This window comes from Nicotiana tomentosiformis, chromosome 2 (genome assembly GCF_000390325.3).
Source record: "Nicotiana tomentosiformis chromosome 2, ASM39032v3, whole genome shotgun sequence".
Lineage (NCBI taxonomy): Eukaryota > Viridiplantae > Streptophyta > Magnoliopsida > Solanales > Solanaceae > Nicotiana > Nicotiana tomentosiformis.
The window spans coordinates 38,787,527-38,810,529 of record NC_090813.1 but is presented as its reverse complement, the minus strand read 5'-3'; the positions used below and the strand labels follow the sequence as shown (position 1 = coordinate 38,810,529).

The 23,003-nt window shown below is 35.4% G+C and overlaps 2 protein-coding genes across 4 annotated transcripts; both read left to right on the top strand.

The window, feature by feature from the left end:
* Positions 1-1,605: 1,605 nt before the first annotated feature.
* LOC104119428 (pyridoxal kinase) lies at positions 1,606-10,927 on the top strand. 2 transcript variants are annotated; one of them, XM_009630938.4, is made up of 13 exons: positions 1,606-2,151; positions 2,248-2,353; positions 3,594-3,687; positions 3,814-3,918; positions 4,107-4,190; positions 4,476-4,549; positions 5,292-5,356; positions 6,017-6,080; positions 7,452-7,517; positions 8,396-8,452; positions 10,032-10,076; positions 10,159-10,212; positions 10,683-10,927. In XM_009630938.4, exons 1-13 carry the CDS (start codon positions 2,087-2,089, stop codon positions 10,821-10,823), a joined length of 1,020 nt encoding a protein of 339 aa, XP_009629233.1. In that variant the 5' UTR covers positions 1,606-2,086; the 3' UTR covers positions 10,824-10,927. The 2 variants fall into 2 exon arrangements, with proteins under 2 accessions (XP_009629233.1, XP_009629238.1); XM_009630943.4 differs by having other exon boundaries at positions 2,117-2,151; positions 3,594-3,736.
* Positions 10,928-13,300: 2,373 nt separating this feature from the next.
* Positions 13,301-21,627, top strand: LOC104119429 (uncharacterized). 2 transcript variants are annotated; one of them, XM_009630944.4, is made up of 13 exons: positions 13,302-13,548; positions 13,640-13,722; positions 13,958-14,015; positions 14,328-14,387; positions 15,236-15,365; positions 16,710-16,933; positions 17,032-17,124; positions 17,232-17,303; positions 18,490-18,522; positions 19,265-19,405; positions 19,817-19,873; positions 21,051-21,146; positions 21,230-21,627. In XM_009630944.4, the coding sequence occupies exons 1-13, from the start codon at positions 13,453-13,455 to the stop codon at positions 21,338-21,340; spliced, it is 1,254 nt and encodes a 417-aa protein (XP_009629239.1). In that variant the 5' UTR covers positions 13,302-13,452; the 3' UTR covers positions 21,341-21,627. The 2 variants fall into 2 exon arrangements, with proteins under 2 accessions (XP_018634251.1, XP_009629239.1); XM_018778735.3 differs by lacking the exon at positions 14,328-14,387 and having other exon boundaries at positions 13,301-13,548.
* Positions 21,628-23,003: the final 1,376 nt, after the last annotated feature.

Below are 23,003 nucleotides of genomic sequence, written 5' to 3'. Positions count from 1 at the left end.
CAAATTTAAATTTGACTTAGCGAGATTGTCATTTATCTCAACTCTTCTCTTGCATTGAGGTGCATTTTTCTTGAAGGTTTTAATATTAGCATTGGATATATAACCATGTCTATTTACATACCCGTATTTTGATATCAGTGTCTGCTCAAGTTATGGATGCAATAACGTATTTGCAATACCGTGGATATCTGGCAGGACAACTGGAACAGTAGCAGCGGAGACAATACCAAAATTGGTAGCACCATCAAAAATTTTCATAGTAGTATTACTTGCCATAGTTTCTTAGATTGTAGGAAAATAACACCGAAAAATAACAACAATAATACTGCAATAATATTTTTAGCGGAAATATACGAATTAGCTTAAGTCGTGGTGGGTACTGTCCTAAGAAACTATTTAAGCAATGTGAAATATTTTTCCAGAATTAAACAAGCCATCTCTATTTATTTAGAGGATACAAGAATCAACAAAATATTAATAATAAATCCAGCTATTAAAAGAAGGGAACAAACAAAGTAGACTACAAAATTTTGAAAAGGAAAGAAAAGGAGCTGAAGAGGAACGAAAAAGGCAAAGTAAAGGATGCTGCACATTGATGCATAAGTTGATTGCCTATTTATAAACTTTAATAGAGGCTTAGAGCGTGACAAGTGTATAACACTTGTCTTGAATTTCCCATGCAAAATTGCCACACTCATCTCTTCATTGCCACTTGGAAGGACATTTGTCCAATTTTTGAAAATAGTAATATTTCATCATGATTAAACAAGCTCATCTCTATTTATTTAAAGGATACGTGAATCAACAAAATATTAATAATAAATACAGCTATTAAAAGAGGGGAACAAAGAAAGTAGACTATAGAAATTTGAGAAGGAAATAAAAGGAGCTGAAAAGGAACGAAAAAGGCAAAGTAAAGGATGCTGCACAGACAATACCATAATTGGTAGCACCATCAAAAATTTTCGTAGTAGTATTACTTGCCATAATTTCTTAGAACAGTGTCCAGCACGACTCAATTCAATTCGAATATTTCCGCTAATAATATTATTGCAGTATTATTGTTGTTAACTTTCGGTGTCATTTCCCTACGATCTAAAGATAAAAGTTTAAAGGATAAATTAAAAAAGAGAATGACTGTCCTAACAAATTTTTGCCCTTGCTACTGTCATTTTACATTTCTCCTTATGAATGTTTTTTATGTCGATTTGATTTCAATAATTTAACATGTTAATTTAAAAATAAAAATCAAGTGGGTTTGGGCCCGTGCTCGGCATAAACTCCTTTTTAACTGGTTACCCCTCTGTTCCAGTTTATGTGAATCTATTTTTTTTTGGCTCGTTCCAAAAAGAATGATTCATTTCTAAATTTGAAAACAATTTAGTTTAAACTTCAAATTCTACCCTTAATGAAATTTTTTTATAACCAATCAAACATGTTCACATAAAGTCTTCATTTTTTCTTAAATCAATCAAATATGTTCACATAAATTGGAACGGAGCGAGTAATATATATATATATATATATATATATATATGTTCATATATATATATATATATATATATAGAACATATATATGATGATGATGATCCTTGACTTTACCTTATTGCAAAAATTATTCAAAAAATATTCCAAAAAGTAAATAAGAAGAAGAAGAAGAGCTTCTAGGAAATTACGCAAAAAGGTCGAGCAAAAAATTAAGTAGCACGTTTAACGCCGCATTTTCCCCCAACCGTGGCAGCATTTAAATGGTAAACCGGACGCCACCTCTCACTTCCGCCTTTCTATAAATGACGCAGCCCAAACTGAGAGGAATATCTGCCAAAGCGGTGGCGGAACCCTAAAATATCTCGGTTCAAATTTTTGATTCGCTAGTCATCACTGACATAAATACTGGTAGCTCCAAATCAGGTTCACATTCACCTAACCGAGGCAGTCAAACGCCACGAAGATTGACCTAACATCAAATCTCCAAGTCTCAATAATTTAATCCAAAACTTTTAATTAATTATTATTGCAATATGCTGTAGACTGTAATATTAATTAATTCAGACAATATTGAATTTCAAAGTTTAGTCCTTTATATATGTTTGTTTATCCACTCATTGCTCGCTTTGGATTCAACACAATCAGAAACTTCTCGAGTTTCAGGTGAGGTTCTCTTCCTCGAGAAACTGGGTATCTTTATCTACTAGTGTGCCTGTGTACGTGATTTCTGGGGAGAGTAATTGAAGTATTTAATTGCAGGCCTCGGTGCTCAAGGCAATTGCAGATGGCGTCACCACCGATCCTCGCGTTAGCACTGCCATCGGACACCGGTCGTGTCCTCAGCATTCAGTCTCATACTGTTCAGGTACTCCTTTTTTTCATGGCTTGGTCATCAATAAGTGCCCTTCAATCTCAAAATTAGTTGGCGTGAGTTGACTAGCTGGAAATTAGAGTATTTCTCAACATAACTTCAATTCCAACAACAAGATAAATGCTATGTAGATCAATGCCAGATATCAGCTCTTTATTTAGGTGAAATAGTCTACAAGCTTCCATCTTGTTTGTATAATACCTGCTTTTTCAATAACTGGATCATTAGTTCCTGAAACGGCTCTGTCCATTGTCCAATGAAGCTTGTCCTGCACGAGTGTCATTTTGCATTGCATAACATGCTACCAGTTGTGAAGCCAATATTTGTGCATCCTGATAACCTCTAGTTTACATGATCACTTAATTTTGTTCAGTCCCTGACTTTTGAAATTATTTAAAGTTACATTGCTCCAATTTTGGGCATGTTATCCACTATTAACTTTGACAGGTTATCCTAATAATCTCTTTTTTCGTAAGCTTCCACCTAAAGGTTTCTCTGGATAGGATTTTTGTTCATTAGGTGTTTAATTGAGACTCCTTTAGTTGAAATGCACCTAAGCTGGTAGTTTTTTTTTTCTTCGTTTCATTTTCACTAGGTATTCACTTTTCATTAGGTGTTTAATTGAGACTCCTTTAGTTGAAATGCACCTAAGCTGGTAGTTTTTTTTTTCTTCTTTTCATTTTCACTAGGTATTCACTTTCCGTGAACTGCCAGAATCTGAATACAACTGGTAGTGTAGCACAACTTCACTTAAACTCTGAAATGGTACATCCAATGATCCATATCTCTTCCACATTAAAGTGTGGCCATCTAAAAAGATCATTTGAAATGGAAAGATATGGAAGCTCTTTCCATTTTATTTTTTAGTGATGAGTAACATGTTGGTGTTTCTTTTAAATGTTACTTATTTCTCAAGAACTGGGTAAGCAATTCGCAGAACGTATTTGATTTTCCTGTAGTTCAGATGTCAGCTTGTTTGACGCTTTATCTCTTTAGGAGTCATTTGGTCATCCTAGGAGTCTGACTTGTCAGACATTTAGTTGCATATCTTTCAAGATTGTTAACCGCCTGCATGGTGATTGATTTGATAGAATTGAAAATTGTGTGCACAGAAGAATAGAAACCTTCTTCTGTTAACTATTGACTATGGTGTGGGATTATTGATACTCTTTTGGTGTTGTGTATAACAATAATTGATGCAGAGGTTATTTTTCAAATTTTGCTTTTTATTTAGGGATATGTGGGAAACAAGTCAGCAGTATTCCCTCTCCAACTGTTGGGCTATGATGTGGACCCAATCAATTCTGTTCAGTTCTCAAATCACACAGGCAAGCTGCTTATATCACTTCATTCAAAGAATCCGAGGCCTGAAATACGGTGCGAGGTCATCTGTTAACCTGTAAAATTATGTTAACTGGACTATGTTGTGGTTAATCAGCTTGAGAACTCTGCAGGATATCCAACCTTTAAGGGCCAGGTTTTAAATGGAGAACAACTGTGGGAGTTAGTAGAAGGTCTTGAGGCCAATGATCTATTATATTATACTCATCTACTGACAGGTATTTTAAATTTTATTTAGTTTCAATGAGTGAATAATCCTGTTGAATTCGGAGTGCTTTTTAATTTGGTCCTTTTCTATTGACAGAAATTTTCTTTTCTTTTTCTCATTTCCTTCCCTTTTAATGTTCTCCTCTTTGTCTGGAATGCTTTGTCGGCCTCTGATGCTAATATTGACTAGCACTTGTAGGTTATATTGGCTCAGTCTCCTTCTTGAACACAGTACTGAAAGTCGTCGATAAGCTTCGGTCTGTCAACCCCAAACTTACATATGGTGAGTATATCCCCAAGAGCAATTTATTCTGCGGCATTTAGGAAGATATAATCTCTCAAACTTGCTGATTTTACAGTACTCTTCATGTAGTCAAGTGTTTCCTTAATAATGGAGAAGGTGAATTTCAATGCAGTAATTGTTTGTGAGGTTGTCCAATGTTGTCTTAGATAGCTACTACTAGGCTTTTGTACCAAATTGCATCTCTTTCTGGTGTAGGTAGATGTATGCATATCTCTTATGTTTTGTCTCTATTAGTTCATTGTGTAATTATGTTGTGTTTGTCAGTTTGTGATCCTGTGATGGGTGATGAAGGTAAGCTATATGTCCCTCCTGAACTGGTGGCAGTATACCGTGAGAAGGTATTTTCTTATTTAATTTCCTTTAACAATTCACCACGAACAAAGCATCACTTGCATTCAGAAAGATACATCATAAGCATTGTGCTGATTTAATCAGGGTTAGAAATGGATGAGAACTAACATTTTGCAGATTAGTGTTCTCCTAGCTAGTTGTTGTGATAACTTAAGCATGCAAAGGCACTGAGTTTTTTTTTAAAATTTATATATGTTTTTGCACTGAACTGTGCATTTATATCTTGTGATTTATATTGCCCTTAATATTTTATGACTCTCTTCCTTTCATAGGCACTGACCCTTTTTTTTAAAAATGTTTTATGGCACTATTTTGTGTTTGTAGATTTTTTGTAAGTCATGTCACCCACATCGTTATAGAATTTACCTACTTGCATTGTGGTTGGTGAATGGTGACGGTAAGAGTTATGGTTTTTTTCTGATTTTTTATTATACATAGAGGGGAGGGGAAGGGATTACAAGGTGAGGAATCGAACCCCCACCAACAAGGTGGAAGTTCAGTTAGCCAAGCAGCTGGCCACCATAATCCCTCGTTATGGATGTAAAAAAATCTCCTTTTTTAATATTTTGATTAGACATGCGGAGTTGGATATGATTACATACATTCATTTAGATTGGAGTGTGAGGGTGGCTTCAGATTATTAATTGGTGATTGAGTACTTTGTTCGCTCTGGAGTATTTAATGCAGTTGTTTAAGTTTTTCACTAGCTTGTTGTGTTTCATTAAGTAGGTTGTTCCCGTTGCTTCAATGCTGACACCTAACCAGTTTGAAGCAGAGCAGTTGACTGGGTCCAGGTAACATTTCCAGAGTCTGTTACTTATCCATAGAGGAAAAAAGCATTTCCAGGGGATTTCACCTGATATAATGAAGAGATAGTTATTTTCATGTAGTCGTTACGATGGTAGACTTGACTCAAGTGTTATGACATTTCTTTTGATTTTTTTTGGGGTGTGTTTTTTGGGGGGGGGGGGGGTTGAGCATGTGAAGAAGAGTTAGTTATAGAGTTAGCTTGTTTGGCCAAAAGTGCTTTTTTCTTTGCCAAAAGTGTTTTTTCCCCAAGTTAAGGTGTTTGACCATGCTTTTAGAAGAAAAAATGTGCTTTTGAGTAGAAGCAGAAGCTTGTTTATGTGATCTATTCTTTTGTTGTGATGCGCATGATTTATAGAAGCCTACCTTATAAAAAAAATGATATATAAAATAGAAGATTTTGTTTTTCTTCTTAATCTTGTCATATAGTTTGAGCTTCTCCACTCACTAATATCATATATTCATATTTATCACGACTCTTACTACTTTCAATTGACTATTGTTAGTTCTACAAATTTCGAAATTTTATTGAAAATTGAGAAGGGCGAAGCTTCACTTTGCAAAATAGAAAAGAAAGACATAATTTTGTGTGCTTCATTTCTTTTCCTGCAATAATTCTACCTTAGAGAGGTTTTTTCTTTTGACAGTATCACTTCTGAAAAAGATGGGCAAGAAGCTTGCAACATTCTGCATGCTGCTGGACCATCAAAGGTACCTTGACATACTTATAATCGCAAATATAATATTCCTAGATTCAATCATATTTAACAACCTTAATTGCAATTACTTTTCCTCCTTGCCGTGTCTCCTTAACAACCTTAATGCACCCTGCAAATGAGAATCAATTAACTCAGTAATTTATGTTTTATCTTGGATTATTGGAGCATTCCATGGGAGTAGATAGTGCAAGTAGGCAAATAACTTCAACCGGGATGAAGATTTTCAGTCTTTATATGTCTTGGCTGACAATTTAGAGGGGCTCTTTAGGTTAATCTCTCTCTTGCTTCTCAGCAACTTACAAGTCACGATTGGAACTTTTTCTTTTCTGAAGCATGTTAATTTTGATCATTGAGAATAACTTCCGCTGCCCATGTCCTCTTACCTCTTTCTCACTCTTTCCATGAGTGTAAAATGCCTCCTGCAGAATTCGATCATCACTTTTTAAGTACCCACTATGTCTTTTCTTCATATTCTATTTTACTTAGCCTTTTGTGGAGGATGGGTTCACTTTGCAGTTCCTCTTGAGTTATCTTTCCTTTATGCTTAATCTCAATTCTTCCTTTTTCTTTTGCTCTCACATGGTAGGAGGGGGGAGGTGGCCTCACCTGGGAGAAGTTTAATGATCCTTAAGGGCTGATGCTCATGCTTGTGGCTCTACCAGTTTTTCTTGGAGCTCTTGCTCAGTTCTCACTCATTTAAAAATTATTTGTAATCTAATATGGTTCTCATAGTAATATGAACATGAAAAGGGAAGTTGAAGTTCGAGAAAAAAACATTTTGGAGTAAGATAAAATTAGCTATTTGCTCTAAAAGAGCAAAAAAAGAAGAAGGAATAATTAGCTCTGTAGGTTTGATAAAGCTATGTATATGCTGGAGCTCTATTGTTATACATTTTGTAGTCCTTTATTATTTGGAAACACTAGTCATAGCCGTTCACCTTAATTCAAGTGAATCTGAATGTGTGCTTGTGTAGTTCTATTTGGGGGATTAATGGGCGTGAATAAAGTGTAATAGATATAGAAGATACATATAGATGATTCCAACTAGTTTGGGATTGAGGAGTATTTGATTGATTGTATAGTTTATAGTTCTATGTTCTACATCACTCCTCCATTGGCTCACTTGTTGATGATTATCCCACTGTTAGTTTCGTGCTAAAACATTCTGTATATCAAGAAAATTACTGGAGTATCAAGGAAAAAAGATAGAAAAAATTTTTCCTTTTTTTTTTTTTGAAAAGATAATACATATAAATTTCATGGCTGTAGTATCACCTTTTGTACGTAAATTACATCATTCAAGCCTTTATGCTCTTTTTGTCTTTTATGCAATATCATTGAGGCCTTTTATGCTCTATGTCAGGTTGTTATTACTAGCATAAACATTGATGGAAATCTTCTCCTTATTGGTAGTCACCAGAAAGAAAAGGTAAATGACATGATCGGTTCATTTGGCATTAAGTGGAATTCGGTCTACCAAATCATACGTTGTGAGATATGTTCTTGATATCATGCACTTTCCAAGAATATATTCCTACTTTCATACGTTCTATCCAAATGTAGTATCCACTTTCCTTAAAAGGAACTTTTTTTAGTTTTCTTTTAAAGCAAAGGTGTTGTGGACCCTCATTTATTTTTCTCAATATCCTCTTTTTTATTTTCCTGCTAATATTTGTTGTTTCTTTTGCTTCGGTTTTCTTACTGGAGTGCTGTGATATTGTTTGGTGCTGACTTCTTTAATCTTTCTTTGAGGCGAGGGTCTTCCGGAAATAGCTTCTCTACCTTTTCAAGGTAGAAGGTATGCGTACACACTACCCTCCCCAAAACTCACTTGTGGGGTTATACAGGGCTTGTTGTTGTTGATCCTCTATTTTATTTCTAACACCAAAGCTGACTTGTGGTTCCACATTGTTTCCCCAATAATTACTAAAAACACTTACTTCAACTTTTATTTCCCAAAAAAATAACACTCACACCAACTTTTCTCCTTACTAGTAATCCTAGCTATAGATTAAAAATGGGACCAAGCAAGAATATTTCATGTTAAATTCAGTTTTGTCTGCTGGTCTGCATTTCTTCCTCTTCAAGACGTTCTGCAAATTTCAAATGGTTTTTGCATGTGAACTGTCTTTAGATTGTGATGCAGTTATTTTGTCCCCACCATTGCTTTTATGAAACTAGTTAGTAAACTGCAATTTGAGCATCGTCATCTATGTCTAATTTTATAGTTATTTTGGGATGTCTCAGGCACTGAAATTGTTATTTTGGCTAAAAAATTGTATCTGATACGAATATCTAATGTGACAGGGTCAGTCTCCTGAGCAATTTAAGATCGTGATACCGAAAATTCCTGCATATTTCACGGTATGTGTCTCCAAGCTATTTAATTAAACAAGTTTGTCCCCCCCCCCCCCCGAAAGTGTTGAATCACGTAAGCCTGTGCTTTGTTGGAACAGTTGATAGAGGTTAAACTGATTATCCTTTTCTTTTTGGTGCTCATAGAGAGAAATAATCCTACAGTGATCACGAGTAATGTCATCAATGAGCTTCTTGCTTTCTGCTGTTAGAGTGAGTTCCACAGAGAAACAATTAAAACAACACTTGTTACGGGCATGTGAAGAGGAGTATAGATGCCCCCGTGAGGAGGTGCGAGAGGTTGTCCATGGTGGGGCGGGGGAGAGGTAGAGGTAGGCCTAGGAAGTATTGGGGAGAGGTGATTAGGCATGACATGGCACACCTTCAGCTTACTGAGGACATGACCCTCGATAGGAGGGTATGGAGGTTGGGAATTTAGGTAGAAGGTTAGTAGTTAGGTGGGAGTGTCTCAATTTCATGTCGGTCGCATTAGTTTTACTCCTTTATTTTCATACATTCATATCCGTAGGTTTGTTTTATCTTATGTTGATCCTTTTTCTTCGATGTTTCTATCACCCTATCTTCCTATCACCTTATCTTGTTTATGTTACATGTTGTGGCTGCTTCTTTTACTTTTATCTTGAGCCGGGGGTCTATCGGAAGCAACCTCTCTACCTTCACAAGGTAGGGGTAAGGTCTGCATACACTCTACCCCCAAACCCTACTTTGTGGGATTACAGTGGTTTTTTTTTTTTTTTTTTTTGTTGTTGCTGTTGTTGTTATTTTTACCGATTGATAAAGTCTGAGCATCCTACCCAAAAACTATTCTGGAAGCCATTACTTTATCCATGAGAGACAATTAGTAACTCAATGCACTCCCCCACGTGTAACCCTGTCAGGGGGTTCACACGCGATCTTTTAATTCGTATCATGGGTGCGAAAATGGGCTTGCCAAAGTTGGCACCGACACAATGTGAAAGATATGAGTCTCCAATTTAAAACTTCAAATCAACGGGCAGAGTTGCCCAAAATCTTTATAAATCCCGTTGAGGCACTTGCAAAATCCGTGCGGGGCAATTAGTAACTCAGCAATTACTTGCCTATCAAAAATTAAAAATTAAATAAGAAAATAACTCAACAGTTGCAACTTCTCAGAAATCCTAGATATGGCGGAAGCTTTAGCAAACTTTATTTTTCCAAGCCTTTAATTGTTTAGGAGTTTCAATGCTTCTTTTTCTCTTTTTTTGGTTGATGGGAGCTCTTATGCATCTATTGTGCACACATACATACACAGAGAGAGAGACTTGCATCACCAGCTATGTATCCAGTTATCAAATACTTCTCATTGTGCTTGTGTCAACGCCTGATTATTCCTGTTTATTAAATGTACATGGGTTTATTAAATGGTATCAGGGCGATCATTCAAATTTCAGTTTGAATGACAAGCTGGCTGGTTGTGCACATTTACAGCAGTATAGAAATGCCAGAAGTCCTTTTTGCTTTCTAATGCTGATGCTCATTCACCCGCAACAGTTCCTCTATACATGACCCCTTGTATATTCATTCAATATACACTGCATGCTTGCAGGGAACAGGGGATCTAATGACTGCGTTGTTGCTTGGATGGAGCAATGTAATGTTTAAACAGCTTAAAATAGGTTTTTGAGCTTTATTTCCCACAACATATGTTTCTGATCTTAATTGCTCTCATACAGAAATATCCTAATGACCTCGACAAAGCGGCAGAGCTTGCTGTCTCAAGCTTACAGGTACTTATGTGCTTCCCTGTTGTTTGTGGAGATCCACTCGTAAATTTTTTTGAATGTGGAGACTGAATGACTCTGTTAAATTGGTTATTATGATGACATTCAGGACTAGTTTGATTGCACTGTCATGATTTTTGGATATTTGCTTCATTACTGTGCTAAATTTATAGGGCTATTGCACTTCATTAAGACCAGGAATTGTATAACAGCTATGAGCTTTCAGTCAGATAAACTTGTCAAAATTTATGCATAGAAGTTGCTGTTATACTTTTTGGTTAAAGCAGCTGCTTGCCTTGACTTATGCCTAGAACAAAATGATGGAAATCCTTTGTTATGCAACCTAACCTATTTTCTCATAATATGGGTACAATGTACGCAATGCATGCTCAAGTGTTAAGAATGTTCGTGCTATGATGAATACCAGTTGCTTGCCCTTTTACTTAAATCAATGCTATTTTTGTTGCTTGACGCAGGCACTTTTATTGAGGACACTAGCAGATTATCAAAAGGCTGGCTATGACTGCCAGTCAAGCAGTCTGGAGATTCGGTTGATTCAGAGCCAAGATAACATCCGCAACCCAGAAGTTAAATATAGAGCCAAAAGATACATCTGAGATGTCTGTGTTGTCGTCTCGTCTATTTATTGCTTTTAGAATTGTCATTGGAATGAAATACTTTCATTTATACACTATAAATAAAAGTGGGCGCATTTCTCTCTTGTTGAGGTATTCATATCCCCATCCGCCGAAGAGTATAGGTGGAAGAAATCCAAGGAGAATGGACAATCCGACGGGCAGGGGCCAGCTCAAGAGGGGTCTAGTAAAGCCTTTGCTTTATACCCCAAAATATTGAGGACTCAAAATTTATAGTAGATTTTATTTATTTTCGCTTAGACAATACTATTGAAGTTTGTAGCAAAAAAAATACAAAATATTTATAAGAAAGATAGAAAGAAGACTGCTTATTTGTAATTGACGGTGACTGAAAAACACTCTTAAGAAAGGAGACATGAGAATTTGAGAAAAATAATAAGTATTGCCTTAACTTGGTGTGTTTTGAAATAGTAATAATCAATTCGACAATGACGGTTAGATTTGCTCTCAGAATTAAAAACTCTAGGAGATATTTTTAAGTAAAAAATAATACTTTAATTGATGAATATATGTATATGTATACTCTAATAAATTACTCCTCTATAATTTCAATGCTCATTTACAGTATGAAAAAAGACAAAGGAATAGAACGATGGTTTGCATGAAGTGTTTAGGATCGTTCTTAGTATTTTAACACCACTAAGAAAAGCATTTACAATAAGAGCCCGTTTGGATTAGCTGATAAGTATTAGGTGCTGAAAAACACTTTTAAGTGTTGAAATTGATTTAATAAATAAGCAGTTACGTGTTTGGATACAAGTGCTGAAATTGATAATAAGCTGCTGCAGTATTTGATAAAAAAAGTGTTGATAAGCCCTTTTTCTGTTAAAATGACTTAAATAACCTTAGAATTGTTTATACTTATAAGGGCGTAATTTCTTCAAAATTTTAGATTCTAGATCGATTCAAATACAAAATAGTCTATTTGTCATTTTATTTTAAATACAAATGTGCTTAGATAAGATAATTTTTATGATAAGCATATAATCATAAGTTATAATAATTAATAAATTGACAACAATTTCTCAGTAAAAAATAAACCTAAATATGATAAAATATTTGAAGAGAAACAAACATTGTGTTCATCACTACAACACTTAGAAAGCAATATATCAAAAAATTAATATGTCTTTATTTATTACATACAGTTCAAAGATTAATACACAATTACATTGATATAAATATGCAAAGGAATATAGGATTCGCTTATCTTAAATAGTCAATGAGAATTGCAGACTTGAAGAGATGCGGGGGTAGGTTGAAAAAAATACTTGAGGCAATGATTATCGATGTAGGAGTTTTGTTCTAAACAGAAATATTTTAAGGATAAAATAGTAAAAATCTTGGTCAAATTTAAAGTGCTTATAAGCTAAAAATTCATAAGCTGGCGGTGACCAGCTTATGGCTTTTGACTTATAAGCACTTTTAACTTTACCAAACGCGTTAATAAGCCGAAAAATGCTTATAAGCTAGTTTGACCGGCTTATAAGCTTAGCTAGTTTGACCAACTTATAAGCTTAGCCAAACACCCTTTAAGTCTTTAGAGCCTGTTTGGCCAAGCTTCTAGGAAGAAAAAAGTACCCTTTTTTTTTGGGTCTTAAAAGTACTTTTTGAAAAAATTAGGATGTTTGGCCAAAACGAAAAAGTGCTTTTGAGCAAAAGTAGAAGCAATTTTTCTGTTTTTAGGGAGAAGCTACATTTAATTTAATATTTCTATTTTTTTTCAAATTATCCCTCATTAATTTACATTTCTATTTTTTTCTCTTTTTACCATACAATTCTTCTCTTTTTATTCTCTTTCTCCTATTTCTCTCTGAATATTCTCTCTACTATAAATAGTTCTCTTCTTTATATTGTGATTTATAAAAATATATATTTAAATTATATTGGTGATGTATTTTGATATATTTAAATTATCTTGTAAACAATAAGTAATACTAGATGCCCTGATATTATTGTTTTGGAATAACTATAAATTATATTGATTAAAAATTTTAAATTATATTTTTATTATAATAAATATTTAAATTCATATCTCTTTTAAATAATACTAGTTGCAAACTAAACCTTTATGGTCCTTTTTTTTCTTTCGTAATTTGATATTCAAAAGTACTTTTTGGAATGATTGACCAAACATAATTTGCTTGCAAAAAGTGATACTCAACGAATTGGCCAAACACAAACTGCTATTTTATAAAAGTAATTTTCGAAAAGCACTTTTGAACAAAAGTACTTTTAAAAATAAATAGTTTTTGACAGCTTGGCCAAACGTGCTTTTATCAGAACGACTCCGAAGAAATTTAAACACGGTACTTAAAAATATTTTGAAACTTGCGGTCTAATATAAATTAAAAATAAAATAAGAATTTTAAATATTTTCTTAGCATGATAGGGCTAATTAGAATTCCTTGGAAAATAAAAGGGGAGTCATTGTAATTGTTAATCTCAGGATGGCGTAACAATTACAATGCAATTTTGGCTAAACATCGGCGGCACATTTAAAGACGTTTCTCGAACCCGGACTCGCGGGAGACAGAGAAAGAAGGAGAGTTTCTGCCAAAATAGCTTGGAGAGGAAACAGAGCTAAAAAATGGAACCTGAAGCAGCGCTAGAGTTTGTGAAGCAGGGTGCTACTATGCTACTTCTCGATGTTCCTCAAAACACCCTCATCGGTATTGATACCCACGTATGTCGTGATTTTTGGTGTTTTTTTTTTTTTTTGTGACAATTTGATTGATTTGGTTTTAATTTGGAGTAGTTATTTTTTTCATTTGCAGATGTTTTCCACTGGGCCTAATTTCAAAGGCGTGAAGATGATTCCTCCTGGCGTCCATTTCATTTACTACAGTTCATCCAACAGGTTAGCTTTTTGTTTCCTTGAATTTAGGAACTACAGCTTCTAGAGTTGTCATGAATGTGGTTTGTAAGTACTTATTAGTATTCATTTCTGCTGTAAGAATCTGTTTCTGTTGCCAAACCTTATATTTTTTTGTACCGTGTTGTTCTTTGCTGCTCTTTTTGTGGGGCTCCTTTCTCTCCTTAGGAAACAATATGATTAGTAACAGCTAATGTTGCCTTTCTTTTTGTGAGTGCAGAGAAGGAAGTCAGTTTTCACCAATAGTTGGTTTTTTCGTTGACGCAAGCCCTTCAGAGGTTAACAAAACATCTCATTTTCCTCTTCTGCATTTTTATGTTGATCCATTTATGTCCGTAATTGTTCTGAGCTCTTTTGATGTTGATAGCTAGATAGAGCTTGTACAGTTTTATGTTGCCAGACCATAGACACGGATATAGTTATATTATCATCGATTCCCTATATGCTAATCTCTTGCTTCTTTTGCTGGTTGCTTTCTTTCCATGTTTCAGTTATTCATTTTCCATTGGTGTACTATTTGTTTTTCTTTTCTTTTATGTCAAAGTATTTTCTGGGAACTTGATCTCTATCTTCCCGTGGTAATTTAGCAGGTAATTGTTAGGAAATGGGATTCAAAGGATGAACGATTTATCAAATTATCCGAAGAAGAGGTAAGTTCTTCGAAGAATTTTCGTTCCTTCTCTAAGCTAGCCCAGAACATGTTAGATAATAAGGTGGAGTAAGGCCAACCGTATCTCCATTGCCACAATAGCATCTTTTCTTGACTACCATTTTAGATGTTCGTGGAATCGTCCCATGGTTATTTTCCTTGATAGATGACGTTGTTGGAATTGTTTCCATGATTATGAAAGCAAATAAATTCATGAAGAGACCACTACTATCTATATTAAAGAAATGACCTTCAGAAATGAGAAATCTTACTTTCCCATTCTACCTCGTGCGAAATCTTGGAGACGAGTTGGAAAGGATGGAATTGGTTAGCTGGTCTCTTACTTCTATTAGTCTTAGAAAGCAGGTTGTCCATAGTTCATCCAACTCAATTAAATGAACAATAATGAACATATAATATCACTTGCATATAAATTTATATCTTTCATACACCCATCCTTTTCTGACATGTTCTATTGATGATAAGAGAACAATTCATTAATCTTCCAAGGGACTAATTACTGACTCGTTTGACTGATAAGTGCAAAAAGTTGTGTGCAAGTTGAGCTCTTCTATTTTAGTTACATGTCCTTAGATGTTCAGGCCATAATTCCTCGAGGTCTTTGCTACATATGAGCTCTCAGCTTGTTGAGCTTCAACTTGTCTAATGCACTGTTGAACTATGAGTTTCCATGTGGCGGTTAATAGTTAGTTCTCAGTGACGTAATTCTAGCATGGCACTGGTTTTCATTTAATGCAACATTATTCTTATCGTATCTATGGTGTGGATGTTGATTGCTTCAGAAGATTTGTTTCTTGCCAAAAAATGATTATTTCCTGTTTATTGAAGGAAGAGAGATATGCTCAAGCAGTAAAGAATTTGGAGTTTGACAGACAACTTGGCCCTTATGCATTGGATCGGTACGGAGATTGGAAGCGCTTATCTAACTATATTACGAAGAATACCATTGAAAGTATTGGTGAGTACACTGCTTTTACTTTGTCTCTTAATGTTTTGACAATGAGAACTGAGGGGAGCATCTGAGCCAAAGATGTTGAAACCTTGTTTGAGTTGATTCTAAAAAAGTTATCAGCATATTAATGCGGAATATAAACCCAATAAGCTGAAATGGAGACTTCAAAACTTCTGTTTGCACTCTGGTCAGCTTTACAGCTTCCTTGAGTTTTTTACGAAGGTTAACAGCTTCCTTGAGTTATCAGCATATTAATATGTTCTGAGTATTTTGCTTTTCAATTTTGTTAAGTTGAGGGTGTTGGTTGGTGTAGATCAATGCTCCAACACAAGATTTTCTCAAATCAACAAAAAGATTATTCATTTAAGAGTCAAGTTGCCTTTTCTGCTTACTGGATGGGTATTTTTTTCTCATATGCTTATTTTTCCTTTTTTTTTATATTGAATAATTGTATGGTGGTTTTCACGATTTCTTGAACTTGTAATTTTCGTTCTCTTGTTCTCTTCTCAAATCGCATCATGATTGATCATGGGATGCTGCAGAATCTTATGTGTGTTGTTTTCAAGTTAAAGAATGAAAAAGATTGATTGTAGGAAAAAAGAAAGATAAATTTGAGGGTTGTTCTAACAACCAAGTCTTAGAATGAGGGTTCGTTCCGCACCAGACATATAGAAAAGAGTTGATGCATGGACATGTGAGTTAAAGGAGAGTTTGTACTTTGTTGATGGTGCCGCTCATCCCATGAATAAGCCTTATGCCCTTATATCAATTGGATAAATAATTCCATCAAAAAAATGGAAATGAAAAATATGTACCAGATAAATAAGACTCTTGCAGCGTAAGCTAGATAGACAGGTATTAACTTTGGGAATGCGTGAGAGCAATGTCTCTCAGCCCTTGTGTTTTTGTGCAATATGATGGAGCCTGATTTGAGATGACACCTAATCCCATTAGTTATGTGCCTAGGGATCCCATTGGTAATGGTATACCATTATTAATTCCATTAATTGTGGGATGCGATTTCCCAATCCTTGCTAATGTGAGATCCGCTACTTAGTTGAATTCATATTAAAATAAACAACAATATTGTGATCCTTTGGATTCTTTGACCAGCCAAGTGGAACTGCTTCAGCTAGTGTGTTTCATGTCATAGATAATGGCTATAAAACCTGTGGGGGTTCTTCATCTCTGCCTGAGGAAATCAAAATGTGAGTTACTCTTAGCAATTTTTGGCTAGGCTGACAGCAACTATTCTTACTTCTACCTCTGAGTATGTGTTTTTGTGTGTGGGGTCATTGCTCTGTCTTGTTTCTCTTTGCAATATGCTTCACCAGTTCTATCATTTGGCAGAACCTATTGGAGGAGAAATCACAGTTATTTCTGAATCTGAGGTGGTTGAGAATGTTCCTAAGACAGCCATGGAGAAAGTCTTGGCTGAACAGTTGAAGAGTAGCAAGTTCTCGAAGCCTGTTGAGAAGTCGCCTAGTAAAGGTTGTTATTACACCTCAATTCCTCGTGTTATCAAGCAAAAGGGAGCTTCAGGACAAGAGCTTACTAACATGAATCTTGACAAGGTATTTGTCTCAAATCTGCATTATTTCTGTAAAATGAAAGTATTTCTATTTTTTCCTTTTGCTTTTGAGAAGAACTTTAGCTTTTTCCTTCAATGCAGACACAAATATTGGAGACTATTCTGATGAAGCAACATGGTGGTTCAGACGATTCACTTCTGGGAGAGTTACAATTTACCTTTGTTGCGTTTCTGGTATCAACCAGCGGTTTCACCTTTTCGTTGTTCTTATATTCTTTATGTGATAAACCAACTTAATTAAGAAGACAGTTCTTGAAGTTTAATGTGTGAGCAATTTACAGATGGGACAGTCACTTGAAGCTTTTCTGCAGTGGAAGCTTTTAGTCAGCCTATTACTTGGCTGTACAGAAGCTGTAAGTATGCGTCAATCCCTCTGCTTGTATGTGGCTAGCGAGATCTTCTTCTGTACTTCCATTTCCGGATGCAGAAAGGACCTAAATAATACAATCCAAGTTTACCATCTTGTTCTCATTTGAAAAAAAAGGTTGGGAAGGAAATGGGACACTAGAGCCTATAAGAGGCTTTAAAGCTCAACTTTACATCACTATCATGTCGGGAAAAAAAACATCACTACCATTGCATAAGGGAAGATTTGCCTGTTACAGTTAGGAAAGACTAGAGGTGATGGATCATCCCTTCCTTTTTCTTTTGTTGGGATTTTGTGATAGAAACTTGTATAGTTGATTCCCTAATTTCTGTATGGTGGGAATCATGCTGCTAATTCGGCCTAAATACAATTGAGTTTTACAAGATTGTTCAGTTGTCCTTTCAATTCTTTTGGAAGAATATGAACATATAGCCGTTTTAATCGCTTAACATCCGCCAACTGCAAGAGAAGTTTGGATAAGGTTCACATCTCCCACAAAAACATGATGAGAATGTTCAAGCTGCCGAAGGTAGTCATGTGATCCTACCGGGGAAGAAAATATGTGAGATTACTTGGACTTCTATTTTTTCATGGTAAACTTTGATTCCTGTAATTTAACAATGAGCTCTTTTGGCTTTTTTATTGTAACTTAAGATTATGGTGTATTTTTGATAGAATATAGAACACTGTAGTTCGTTCACACTTCCCTTGATATCCTGAAACAAGACCAGAAAGATTTTGGATTCCGATGTTGAGAATTCCCTTTTAGTATCAATAGGTGATTTTTATCATCTTGATTTGCTGAGCTATTAATGAGTATCTTCTTCAATTGGAGGTCCTTCAGCAGTCATATTCTTGCGTCTGATATTCCTATTTATTATAGTCAGCAAAATGTACCACTGAATTTGATCTTTTAGCTATTATTTGCGCAAATAAAGTTGTGTTTCTGTAGAAACAGTATCTATCGACTCCTTCCCTCCATCCCCCACCCCTCTTTCTGTTTCGTGTGATCAATGTGGATACTCAGTTATGCTTTCAGATAAAAGTCTAAGTTGTTTATGACTATAATTTATCTTCATGCCCAGTTTATGTGAATTGCTTAAACAACCTACATCGTGGTCGTAGGTCTACTTTCAAATTTATGTCTAGTTTAACCATTTATATCTTTGCAGCCTCTACACACAAGGACTCAGCTCTTCACCAAGGTAATTTTTAAAGAATATATCATTTCTGTGCATGCTGTCATATAGAAAGGTATGTACCTTCCGGCTCTGTGGTGGGAAGCCTGGGCCTATGGAATAATTCAGTTTAAGGTTTCACTGTTTCACCTACTTTATCATTGCATTTCCACAACTCTGTCCAACATAAGGTAAAAATGAGAAAGCGTATAAGTTAATATGCATGGTCAAAGCGAGAAATGCAATGCCTATGAGGTTTTTTTTGTTATTTCACTTTATAAGGAGTTCCTTTATTGTTAGAGTGATCTTACTGTAGTTTTGCAGAGGCATTTTAAGCAATGCGGGGTTTATGTGATTTTTCTTGCTCTTGTTAATGAACAAGAATAAACATGGACATCGGTATGGTACTATACTTCTTGGTGTGAAGTTGGGCAGATGAACATAGTGGACCTGTGGTTGTATCGTGTTAAACTTTGTATTTAGCATCAATAATGTCGTTTTGCATTTAATGTGTAAATTATGGTACCCTACTTTCTCTAGTACGTCAGTTGAAGATCGGGAATAGTGGTAGTGTATAATTTATCTTTCTGATATTTGATTAAATCCCACTGAAAATGGAATTGATGGTGTACACTATTAGTTTTCTATGCAGCTCGAATCTCGATATTGCATACATGTCAGTATGAAAAAGATGCCTTCAGTTTATTTTGAGTTTTTCATCCTTTTAGACTCATACATACTGACTCATGCAATCTATATTTATCATCAGTTTATGAAAGCAATATATTATCAGTTGAAAGTTGGATTTCAAAAGGATAGTAAGGATACTGGCAGGGCGGAGAAGGGTGCAATGACATTGTTGGATGAGTCTTTGTTGTCTGCTGATAACTTCCTGCGTCACCTTTGTAAGGTAAGAATCCAGTTCACCTATCAGTGTATGCTACTAAAGTGTAGGTAAAGCATCTCAAGGTCAAATCCCTGGTTTCTTTGGACAGTAACATTCTTCCTAGAATTAAAAACTCTTTGACACATCTAATAAGTGTTGTTTTTTAATGGGGGATATCTGTGCCTGCTTTCTCATCTCAATTATTCCATCGAGTACTAGTCACCTAGCTTTTTATGCCTCTGAACCCTGGTCACTCATGCTTTTAGTTCACTTCATTAACCGCTAGTTCACACCCTTGGTTGCTTGTAACGTTTCACTATGACTGGTCAAACACTTACACTTCCAAGGAATATGGCTGTGGATGGTTTTACTTGTGATCACATATATCGTGATTATGATAGTTTGGTTGAGCCATCTTTAATCCATTGATTTCAGGATTTCTTCTCATTGGTGCTTGATGCCCCCATGGTTGATGGAGACCTGCTGACTTGGGTATGCCTCCAGAGACTGATCCTTTTTCATTCTTTGAAATAAATTTAGATTTTCTTTTGGTGTGACAAGAGTGGGTTGCTGTAGTGGTGAGCACACTCCACTTCCAACCAGAGGTTGTGAGTTCGAGTCACCCCAAGGGCAAGGTGGGGAGTTCTTGGAGGGAGGGAGCCGAGGGTCTATCGGAAACAGCCTCTCTACCCCAGGGTAGGGGTAAGGTTTGCGTACACACTACCCTCCCCAGACCCCACTAGTGGGATTATATTGGGTTGTTGTTTCTTTTTGTGAACAAGTGCCTGTGAATAGAGTCAGAAGCATTCTTTATTATGGACTGTTGCATTGTAGTTTCTACTAGTGTCTTTTGCAAAACAATTATATGGATTTTATGGGAAGGAACAAAAGGGTGATGCCTTAACCCTACCCTTTTGCAAATCTGAGAACTGGCTGAAGAATCGTCACCTAGGTTGTTAATCACTTCTACATACTTTTTCTGTGATTATTGTAGTTGAAGTAGGGATTTATTTATGATGAATAAAGATCCGTCGAGAGCACTTAAAAGGCATCTAGAGCACGAGAAGCTAACTTGGAGAAGGCGATACTTATTATATAGATTACTTTCGACTTGAATGAGAGTTTACATCTGTCCTGTCAGTTTGACCATGTCTCTGGCTGTGTTGCTCGGATCCTCTAAAAATGCCGGGGTGGGGGTGCATTTTGGAGGATCTGACACCCGGGGTGGGGGTGCATTTTGGAGGATCCAAGCAACATAGGTCTCACTGATGAATTTAGTATATTTTCTTAAGCGTTTGTAGATTGAAAGTTGTGAACCTTATAATTATTTGTAGAATTGACAAACAGGATGTCAACTTCACAGCTCAATTTCATCATCAGGAACGATAATCGTATTTCTTTTTGTCCTTTAGATTGTTGTATTTATGCCAAAGCTATGTATTCTGTCCATGTGCATTTAGTATTCTATAAAAATCTCTTGTGCACTTGGATGCTTAAGTACTTTAGTACTATCTCATGGGAAGCACCAAGTATAATCCACCTTCTGTTCCTTTAGACATGCAATTCCAGATTCATTGAACAACTACTTGAAATGCAAGTAAATGAGCATTCCTTTTTAATTGGCTATCTGAAGTTAACAAATGGTGTGCTTTTCTTGTTTGAATTATAGACTAGAAAACTGAGAGAGCTGCTTGAGCAGACTCTTGGATGGGACTTCCAGCAGAACAGTGCAGTTGATGGAATGTACCTTGAAGAAGATGATGAGGTTTGTAAAAGTCAGATGCTAGTTTTCTCTTTTTCCTTTTTTTTTGGGCTCTTCACACTGAATAAGTCGTTCGACTTCTGCAGTTTGCTCCAGTGGTGGAGATGCTAGATGATCCAGACCACACTGAAACACCGTTAAACATGATAGGTGGAGATGCTATATGTCCACATCACACTCAAGCACCGTCAACATGAATAGGAAAAGTGATCCAAATGTAGTTAAACTGTATGCCGATATTGATGGAGCATGTTTTTGGCGAGCTGCTGTTGAAAGATTTTGATCTTAGTAGGCTAACCGAGGGCGGCTCATGAAGCCCTTGCCTTAGGCTTCCAAATATTTAAGGCCCCAAAAATATGAAGTATAGCTCCCTCCGTTTCAATTTACGAGAAAATATTTCCTTTTTAGTCGGGGCTAAAAAGAATGAGCCATTTATATATTTGGAAATAATTTACTTTATGCAATGATTTATAGCCACACAAAATATATGTGTCTAATTTTACATCACAAGTTCAAAAGTCTTTTCTTTTATCTTAAATTTTGAGTCCAGTCAAATAAGTTCACATAAATTGAAACATAGGGAGTACTATATTATTATATAATATATATACTTTATATTTATATAATTATTAATAAAAGATTTTAAATTTTAATATTCTTTTAAATTTGGTAGAGTTAGGATTGAGTGAGAACAACAACAACAACAACCCAATATATAATCTCACTAGTGGGGTCTGGGGAGGGTAGTGTGTACGCAGACCTTACCCTTACCCTGTGGTAGAGAGGCTGTTTCCAATAGAAACTTGGCATCCTTCCCTCCAAGAACTCTCACCTTGCTCTTGAGGTGACTCGAACTCACAACCTCTTGGTTGGAAGTGGAGGGCGCTTACCATCAGAGCAACCTCTTAGGATTGAGTGAGAACAAATAATATAATTACCTTCTCGTCAATTCTATTTTTCTTCTTTTATGTATAGTTTTTTTTTTTTTTTTCCATTTTCTCACTATTTTACTTTCTAATTTTAACTAGTTGCTCTAAACTAGCTATTCTTTTTGTCATATTTGGTTGATTCAAACATTAGAAAGCAAATTATTTTGTGTCTCATTTTTTTAAAACTAAGAAATCCTCGAGGCAAGTTACAAGGTTCAAAACTTGATAAATAATGGGTTAACCCCTTTATTAGTTTCACTCAAATATCATATTTTTGTTTAGAGGAGAGTTCAATACCATGACATGTGTCTAATCCATATGTCATGTGTTGTGCTGTCACCAAGATCAAACTATGTAGATTTTTTCTTTGTCTTTCATTATTTTATGAAAGAAGTTAAAAGTATCTTTTAATATTTTGGTTTTAGGCCACTAGTTCCGTTGAGATCATTGTGCCTTCAACCAGCTTTACTCGCATTTTATAACTGAATAACACATTCATTGCCTTTAATGTTCTTGTCATTGTTGTCCTATCTTAATTAAAACTATGTAGAATTTGATGAAAATGTCAGGGGTAGATTGATGACTCAAGGGGAGGCTAGTAGGGGTGTTATTTTATAAAATTTGTACCATACCAATTTTTCGGTTATTCTATCATGTATAACCAAAATTAGACTTTTCGAAACCGTCCCAATCATGTCGGTTTCTCTTCGGTATTGGTACAGTTCGGTTAATTTTCGGTAATATTTTTTAAATGTCATGTAAAAGTCACTAGTAGAAGCAGAATGCAATAAAATACGTACTTTTATAGGACTTAGCAAACTCTCTAGACATTTTTACAACTTAAAATGTGATGAATTAAGAAAACATGAAAGATGGCTAGAGTATAGATCCAACAACTACTCTACAACAACATAAAAGAAACTAAGCAAAT

Coding starts and splice junctions, on each gene's coding strand:
- LOC104119428 (XM_009630938.4), top strand. CDS start 2,087: ATGTTTGTTTATCCACTCATTGCTCGCTTTGGATTCAACACAATCAGA. Junction 2,152..2,247: donor AGAAACTTCTCGAGTTTCAG/GTGAGGTTCTCT, acceptor ATTTAATTGCAG/GCCTCGGTGCTCAAGGCAAT. Junction 2,354..3,593: donor TTCAGTCTCATACTGTTCAG/GTACTCCTTTTT, acceptor CTTTTTATTTAG/GGATATGTGGGAAACAAGTC.
- LOC104119429 (XM_009630944.4), top strand. CDS start 13,453: ATGGAACCTGAAGCAGCGCTAGAGTTTGTGAAGCAGGGTGCTACTATG. Junction 17,125..17,231: donor TTACCTTTGTTGCGTTTCTG/GTATCAACCAGC, acceptor AGCAATTTACAG/ATGGGACAGTCACTTGAAGC. Junction 19,874..21,050: donor ATGGAGACCTGCTGACTTGG/GTATGCCTCCAG, acceptor TTTGAATTATAG/ACTAGAAAACTGAGAGAGCT.